We start from the raw sequence: 8890 nt of genomic DNA on the forward strand, positions 1-8890 counted from the left end.
CCCTGGATCTGTGGGTGGGATGGGGCGGGCTGTTCGGGTGTTGAGCCATGCTGTGCTCGGGCCAGGCAATGACAGTGCTGGGAGTGGGGGCTACGGGGTGGGGCTGCAGGCACCTGAAAATTTGCCGTAGTCCCCCGGCCCAGCGCTGCCACTGCCACCCACCCCGAGCACAACACAGCCCAACCAGTGCCAGGAAAAGCCTGGTGCAGCCTCCCAGCCCACAGTGGCAGCCCACCGTCCCCCACCATGCAGATCCTGGGCACTTGACACCCGTGCCCTCGGGGGTGGGGAAGAGGAGGGGCAGGGGCAGGGCAGGGGGAAGGCTGTGCTAGGCTCTTCCCAGTGGGGGTTGGGCCTCACTGTGCTCAGGGTGGGTGGCAGCAATGGTTCTGGGAAGGAGTTGTGGGGGCTACAGCTAATTTTTGCGTGCTTGCAGGCCCTCCATAGCCCTGCTCCCAGCACCACTGCTGCCATTTCTGGCTTGAGCGCATCATGGCCCCAGTCTGCCCTGGCCTGTCCCACGTGCAGATCTGGGGGGCACATGCCCCCCATACCTTCCTGGGCTGCATGTCCCCCTTCCCTGCACCTCCTGCACAAGCTGCTTGCTGCTCTGTCCTGTGTCCTGCCCTGGCTGTACAGGGCCTGCCCCTGCCCCACTCCCTCACACACTGCTGCTGCACCTGCCCATACTGCCCTGCATTTGAGGGGGGCACATGCCCCCCCATCAATGCTTGGCAGAGGCAGCAGCCATTGTGGGTTGGGTTTTGCACCATGAGCCCTGCTGTAGCTGGCCCAGGAGTGGCTCAGCCTAGCATGCGTCCTGCCCTGGGCTGAGTTTCATCCCCTGGTGGCAGACACACATGGTGTCAAGCCACTCCCGGCCAGCTGCATCGGGGCTTGGGGTGCAAAGCCCAGCCCACAACGGGGCTCTCAGTCTCTCACTGCAGGGGCCTCAATCTGATCCCTGCCTTTCCCTCCCCCACAGACTGACCTGCTGGGCTGGTGGGGGTGTGCACATGCATGTGCACACTCAGGGCCTCTTCCCACAGCCTCAGATCAACTGCAAGAGGCTCTGCAATTGACCAGTTGGTGACCACTACTTTAACTGTTCCCTTCATTCTTGGAAGCTTATCAGAATGGGTGGAATGTCGGTGGAGGACTTGATTTCATTAATGGATGCTATGTTTTAGAGTTGATTAGAAGTATGTTATACAGGAAGCATTGGTGACCATGGGCATTTTGGGAAATAATTGCCTTCCTTCAGCCTCTATAGTTTCAGAGAGCAGTCTAGGACCTGCACAGACCTGTGTATACTTCTGTAGTTCTTATAAAGTCCTCACCATCCTGCAGAAATGGGTGGGAAGAGAGTTGTGTTGAGTGTTTTTCATAGTTAGCAGTTTACTTTATTATCCATAGCCTAATGCAAAGCTGTGTTTTTCCCTTAATGAGCTTGTTCTTTCTCCAAGATGTCCAGTGTCAAACACAGTAGGTGCATGATGATTCCTTGTGCAAATCCTTTAAGCAGTATTATATGAAAGGATATGGGTCAGTTGTCTCCATAGTCCTCAAACTCTTGTACAAGGATGCCCTGTGTCTTCATTTTAAAATGAAATGTAACATGATCAGGAAAATTCGTGTTCTTGTTTTGTTTTTCCTCCAAGGTTTAGATTTACTCCGGAAATGGCTGCTTCTCAAGAAATGCTTTAGAATGAATGATCTTCACCCCCACTTTCATTTCCATTTCAGATGAGTTTCCTGAGATACATCGTGCCTCAATTCGGCAGGATCATGAGGGAAGATTTTATGAAGACTTCTACAAGTATGTTAACTCTTACCGTTTAAGGGATAGATGTGCCTTAGAATTCACATGGAACTCTCATTAATTAGGACCCCTTTGGAGAATATCAGGTTTCTTGCTAGAGTGCCTCAGAAGGACATGATCTTAGTATATCAAAAAGCATCTTTCCCTGAGCCTGGCCACTGACCACTTCTTCCCCAGCTCAGATGTGTTCATTTTTGCTGAATGCAGAGTTGTCACACTGCCACTTCTAGAAATTGTTTACAGACTTCAGAGATTACATGCTTTTTCTGTAGTGTTAAGACATAACATTTATGTAAGGCTTGGCTATCTCTTGAGGCTTTACTTTCTTATCTGTGAGAGCACATTGTAGAAATACTTATTTCCTCCTTCTGTAGCTTTCTTTTGCTTTAACTGTAGGTTATCAGTCCTTCCCTCTCACTTTCTATAACTTCCTCTGAGAACCTGCATGATAACCTCCCTTTTGTGGTCCTCAAAATATGTTACTTTCAGGGTTGTGGTTCAGAATGAGAGACGAGAAGAGTGGACATCATTGCTTGTGACTATTAAAAAACTCTTCATCCAATATCCTGTGCTGGTGCGGCTGGAGCAGGCAGGTAGGGGAGATCTTCTTTAATCTAAGTTGCTGAGTCTTTACATTCAGCCTTGTAGTGTCTGGCGTCCTCTGCTGATGCTTGCCCCACAAATGATAGTTTTATGTCTTCTGGTTTCCTTCTGGTACTGTGTGGGGTGGCCTGAGAATCACAAGTCCTGACTATGTATTGGGCAGCATGGTGGGAATAGCTTCAAATATTCTAGGAAATGCTCCTTGTTGGTGATTTGTCTTTATACAGATGATAAATTAAGTTTTTTTTTCTCTTAAACTTTTGTCTAGAGGGCTTCCCTCCAGGTTACAATTCTACTTCAGCACAAGGGAACTACCTGGAGGCCATAAATCTTTCTTTCAATGGTGAGTAAGGAAAAATTAACTTGTCTCCCTTGCTTGCAGGAGAAACTTATTTGCATTTTCTTCTGAGTGAACTGGCATTAAAAACAAATGCTTTGAAGTTTGGCAGTTCTGAGTCCTGGGGCTTATATCAAAGCTTTGTCATCTTTAGCCAGTTTATTTTCCTTCATCTAAGCATGCATCTATATGTGAGCATTACATCAGAGTTTTCCAGCCACCGTCATGCAGTGGCTCTTTGTGCTACCTGATTCAGTTACTTATTGTCTTTGGCATCTCCAGAGTTGGAAGAAAGCAAATTCTGACTAGAAAAACACCCACCTATTACTTATTCCTCCCATCCCTTACTTTTTTCTTCTTCCTCCTACTTTTAATGCCAATCCAACACATATTTTAAAAGCAGAGGGAAAACATTACTGACCACTGCATTATAGCTGGCTGCTTATGGATAAATACAGGTTCTGTTATATTTGTGTCTGATTGTTTATGGTTGCTTTTTTAATATCAATAGTGTGTCACATTTCCAACTCTTAAAGAAAAAGATGTTGGATATTTCTTTAAGCTCTATACACGCTCTTGGATTCTTACTTATCTTTTAGTGTTTGACAAGCATTACATAAACCGGAACTTTGACCGGACTGGACAGATGTCTGTGGTTATCACACCTGGGGTGGGTGTGTTTGAAGTGGACCGGCTTCTTATGATCCTGACCAAGCAGCGAATGATAGACAATGGTAAAGAAACAACTTTAATTTTTCAGGAACCAGAGCTTCTCTTCGTTCTCAGAAACACAGCATTGTCAGGTCTTACAATACATCTTTCTGAAGGACAAATCTGGGGGACTTACTGATGCACTAAATGCAAATCTGGCCTGATTTTTCAGTGTTTCCAAACCCTTGCAGCTCCCTTTGACTTCTTGGGGGATTTGTGTGTGCTCAGCACTTAAAGGACAATGGTGTATGATTTGTGTGAGTTCAGAGGAAACGCTTCCTAGTTCCCCTTATGTGCTTTCTCTGTGTAATCAGGGGGGAGGGCCAATGTGTGGCACACATGCCGCAAGTGACATGGGCAGTCTTTGCAGATCAAGCCCCCATGGTGAGGGAGGGAGTTGGACAGGGGCTGGGACAAATGCTGTCCTGCCAGGGAGGGGTGCAGGATGGAGCCACGGCTTGTCCTGGGGGGAGGGAGGGGCAGCTCCCAGCACTGCATGCACCCTGGGAGGGCATGGGGGGGTGTGTGCCTCCGGATCTGTGCAGGGCAGGATGGGCTGCTGCTGCTGCGGATTGGGGCCAGGACTGCTCCAGGCTCTTCCTGGCTGGGAGCTGGGCCAGGCTGTGCTCGGGGTGGGCAGCAGTGGTGCTGGGGGCTGCAGCTCCCCCAAAATTTCCCATAGACCCCCAAATTCCCCACCCTGAGCACAGCCTGGCCCAGCTCCTGCCAGGAAGAGCCCAATGCGGCCCCGGCCTCAGCCCTCAGCTGCAGCCCACCCTGCCCCATGCAGATCCCGGGGGCACATGCTTCTCATGGCATGCACAGCGGCAAGATCTGCACCCCCCCACGCACCTCCTGGATGAGCCGCAGCTCTGTTCTTGAGGGGGGGCTTGATCTGCCCCTTTGTGCCCCTTACCTTCCCTCTTCCCCTTCCACCACAACAGACTTACCAGCTGCATGCACCTCTCCATGCTGCCAGGCTGTGCTCCTTGCTGCGTACATGCTGCACTGCAGCTGTGCGCTTGCATGGGGCATTTATTGGCCACATCAGGCTGATTTCTGATACAGGCAGTTTTCTTTGTATCAGTGCCGATCTGATATCAGACTGATGCATCAGTGCACCTCTAGTAACAGCTATGGGTAGTTTGTGGCTATACTGTTCTTTTTTGTTTACAGGTATTGGTGTGGACTTGGTATGTATGGGGGAGCAACCGCTGCATGCTGTACCACTCTTTAAGGTAATGGATACTTGTTGCTACTGCTATTTAGCTTATTATTTGACCAGCTAGAGCAGTGGTTCCCAAACTGACAGATTACACACCAATTTAAAAGATACAACCTTAGGTTCCACCAGCACATTTTTTAGTTCAATCTCCAGTACCACCAGCAATTTTTTGTCATATGAAGTAATTATAATAAATCTATTAACATGTGCCACTGACAGGTTGTGTGCATACCACTGGTGGTACGCATACCACAGATTGGGAACCACTGAGCTAGAGGAAGCTCAGAGTACCTGTTACATCTGCCAACTTTTTCTTCTAGCTTCACAATCGCAGTTGTCCTGGAGATTCTCGCTTGGGAGATGACTACAATATTCCACACTGGATAAACCACAGGTTAGTGTGTGAGTTGAGATTTTCTCAGATGCACCAGCTTTTTCTGAGCATTCATGGTACAGTTTTCCCTTAGTTGTCTATTGAATGCAACATTTTTTTGCCATGTTGTGTTTTTTTTCTGTTCAACTTGCAGAGCATAGATGCAGCTTCTGCGAAGAGCATGGCGTTTCCCAACAGAAATGATAGGTTGCAAACGTAGATACAAAAGGTTATAGGGCAATCTGTAAAGTAGGGAGATGTAATCTTAGGCTTGGGTGTTTAGCTGTCTTACCTTTGTCCTTGAAGAGTGCTTAAGGAAATGCAGGAATGTAAACTGATCAGATGAGATAGTTAAAACATTTGAATGGCTCAGCATTTCTCATGAAAACAAGCAAATCCTGAATAAACTGCTATGGGTATGACCTCTGTAAAGAGTGTACCAGGCCCAGGATCTAAATGAAACATTGCGTTTCAGAGTGTGGCATTGTCTACTCCAAACCTTGGCTTGTTTCTTTTCCATTTTTTCAGATGACTTTCTGTTAAGATTGTCTGAGAATATTCTCTCTCTTTAAAAGACATGAAGCAGCAACCTGCCTCCACTATGCTTGTTCAACTGTTGCCATATAGCTGTAATATAGGCATGGTCTTTCTTCATGTACTGTTGTGTTCCTTCTTCATGTACCAGTTGTATCCCTTGCAGAGTTTGTATGTACAAAGTACTCTGCTAGTATGCCTGTTGCATAAGCATACAATTCCCCTAGCTGCATAACACAACATCTGGACCAATTTTCTTGCCTGTTGCTTACATCATTCATTAAGTCTATAAAAACACTTAAATGAATAGCTTCTTTTGGCCTCTGTGTCTACTTTCCAATGTAATTGTACTCGGTTTAACTACATAATAACTGGCTCCAGAAACAGGGCACAGAAGACATTGGCAAATGCTGCTATTAGATGCCTTTAAAACAAGGGGAGGTAGCAGCCTTGAAACCAGCCAGTGCCTGTCATTTTCGGTGCTTCTAATGAAAGACTTGAGACTGATTGATTATTAAAATGAAAGGAGATAGTCAACTGATACTACAACCCTGACATCAGTTGAGACACATTATTCTGTACTTAATGAGCATTAGTCATGTTAAATTCAGGTAAGTACATGCTCTAGATAAATGCAGTTTTTTTCTCCCAGTTCTGAGACTCTGCTTAAACAGAGCAGACTGTTCACTTTTTCCAAGTATTTAAGCTTCTCCCGATCTATGCCTTACATAAGAGCAGTGTTCCAGATTTTGCCTTTTCTGACTGCAGAACAAATTATAACAGTCAGCTCTTTGAGATAAATTCAAATAGAAGAGGTCTTGGCTTGGGCATGAGTTGTAAGCAGCTGATGCCAGCTACAGCCAAGTAGATTGCAGAAGAGTTACCAATGGCAGGTGCTGTTATGAATTGAAGAGTTTTGGGAGGGAAGAGGAGGGGAACTGGAGAAGGCAGTTCTTTAGGGTGTGATGAGTTGCAGGTTGAGTGTGGGAATGCAATAATGTGGCTTTATTGGACTATACAGCTTTGTCTTGATCTTGCATGCAGCTGTTTATTTGTCTGTCTTGCTGTCTCCATCTTGTCTCCAGAAGAATCCTTCTGGAGTAGGATCCAGGTGAAACTAACCCACACTCAGTGGCCACTTATTCAGTAGTTAAGTAACTGCTTGTTTTTATTTAAATAATTAATTTTCTAAAAGTCACTGAACAGCTTGGCTCTTCCTTTTTAGTTTCTACACATCCAAAAGCCAGCTTCTGTGTAACAGTTTCACTCCACGGATCAAGCTGGCAGGAAAGAAGGTAGGGTGGCTGCTGTTGATCTCTTCCTGTCAAGTAGGCAAGCTGATCTCTTTAGCTATAGCATGCTGTTCAGTCCTGGTCTTTTCCAGCTGCTCTTCAGCTGTACTAAATTGGTTCTGACCAGCATGGATTTATGCCTTCTTTTCATTCAAGAATGCTTTTAATGTGTTTTGGTGCCAGATATCAAAGTCTTTGTAGCAGTGTAGGTGAGCAGTGGCAGTGTAGGTGAAGCAGTAGTGATGGGATTCCATGCTAGTGACAAGTGAAAGTACAGCTGTGAATCTTAGTGATAAAGGGGTTCTAGGCCTGGGATTAGTATGAAGACTTTCCTTTCGCAGAATGGGGCTAGAAGAAAGCTTAAGGAATTGAAAGGTAAAATATACTCACTTGCTAATATGGAACATAAACAGCCCTTTTTCATCATGGGAAAATCTAATACTGAAGTGTCCATGGGAGTGAGGAGGAGACAGCTGTCTTGTTGGCAAAGATGAGTTTTACTTTGGGGGTTGTGACTAAGTGTCCAGCTTCTTACATAATCTCTGAGCTGGAGCCTGAGGATGTCAGCAGAATAAACTGCAAAGCTCTGCACAAAGTACTAAGTCTGATGATGCTCAGTCACAGTTGGGGGGAAGTTTCCTTGGAACATGCTGACCTGTATCCTTATTTTTGTTTTGTTTTGTTTCCTTTGCCACATTTCCTGTGTCTGGTCTCCAGCCACTGATTGAGAGGGCGAAAAACAGCAGAGACTCCTGTGAGTAATTCAGTGCTGGAATGACCCATCTCATTGATTCATTTTTTAATTTTTTTTTAATAATAAATGGCTCTAAAAAGGCCGTGGCACTGTGGTTAAACTACTGCTGATGGCATTGAGAAGGGGATAATTGTAGCAAATGGCAGCAGAACAAGATCTATGTTGCCCACAGTGCTGATGTAGGTTTATAAGGGGGCTTTCTGGCTAGTGCCTTATGTGGAATGGAATTAGATCTTGGGCCTGACTGCTTGTCAGCTGGCTAGAGGAGAGATGATATCAATTTGGTGTATTGCAGAGATGTCAATGTTAGTGTTGGGGGGGTGTCATGGGGCCATTTATAAAATTTATCACTTTACTATGTTTATCACATAGGCATTACTGCCATTTATTACCATTTATGAATGTGTATTTTATAAGATATCATGATCTTGATTTGGTGCTTGGCTGCAACTGCAGGAAGTATCCTCCACATTAAAGCTTTGGGCCATATCTAGCCCACAGGCTGTATGTTTGGCACCCGTGATGCCTTTGACCCTTTTGCACCAGAATGGAAAAGATAGACCTTGGTTGCCTTCCTTGGGATGCTGTTAGTGCCATAAGTGCAGAATTGCAGCATGAAAAGCTTAGAATCCTGTCATATCACTCTTGTTACTAGGAACACACATGAGAATAGAAGTGGGGGATGCTTTTTGTCCTTACTCTTAAAGGTCACTTTTGCATTCATGCATGTACTGGTTGAAAATGGTCATATACAGATTTCCTCACGAAAACGGAAAGACATTTGATGACTGACCATGGAAAGGAGTTAAAAGTGGGCTAGAACTTTGATTCCCAGTCATTAACTTTCATTGTTGGAACTGATAATTCTGCTTGTAGTTGTTTTGCCCATGAAGCACTCTTGATATGCATTTACTTTCCATATCTTTTGGAATAACTTCCTCTCTCTCTGTGGTGAGAGCTGGATGGTTCTAACTCATCCAGCAATCCCAGAGTTTGGGCAGGATTCTTAAAGAAGGTTACAGTATTAAATGGTTTGTGTTCCAGCATTAGGGGCACCTAAGGATGCTGAGAATGCCCTTCCCATCCAACGTGAAAGATGTCATATATATTTTGGTTGTAAATAGTTTCAAAATGCTGTCTTTAAAGTGTATATATGTATGACCTATAGAGAAAGAGGGTAAATAAGAAGTAATGTCATTGTGGGGGGGAGAGGCTGATATCAATTTGATGTGTGTTATC

The 8890-nt window shown here is 45.3% G+C and overlaps 1 protein-coding gene across 10 annotated transcripts in view; it reads left to right on the top strand.

The window, feature by feature from the left end:
• Window positions 1–8890, top strand: part of DEPDC5 (DEP domain containing 5) — a 106249-nt gene that overhangs the window by 25826 nt on the left and 71533 nt on the right. For all 10 annotated transcript variants that reach the window (XM_019506840.1, XM_019506846.1, XM_019506843.1 and 7 more), the window contains exons 12-20: window positions 1747–1819; window positions 2312–2415; window positions 2694–2768; window positions 3362–3496; window positions 4650–4711; window positions 5019–5092; window positions 6831–6900; window positions 7615–7651; window positions 8696–8740. In XM_019506840.1, the coding sequence (XP_019362385.1) occupies window positions 1747–1819; window positions 2312–2415; window positions 2694–2768; window positions 3362–3496; window positions 4650–4711; window positions 5019–5092; window positions 6831–6900; window positions 7615–7651; window positions 8696–8740 (675 nt within the window). The remainder of the gene's footprint in view (window positions 1–1746; window positions 1820–2311; window positions 2416–2693; window positions 2769–3361; window positions 3497–4649; window positions 4712–5018; window positions 5093–6830; window positions 6901–7614; window positions 7652–8695; window positions 8741–8890) is intronic.

The sequence above is a fragment of the Gavialis gangeticus genome, unplaced genomic scaffold (genome assembly GCF_001723915.1).
Source record: "Gavialis gangeticus isolate Ggan-Ray unplaced genomic scaffold, GavGan_comp1, whole genome shotgun sequence".
Lineage (NCBI taxonomy): Eukaryota > Metazoa > Chordata > Crocodylia > Gavialidae > Gavialis > Gavialis gangeticus.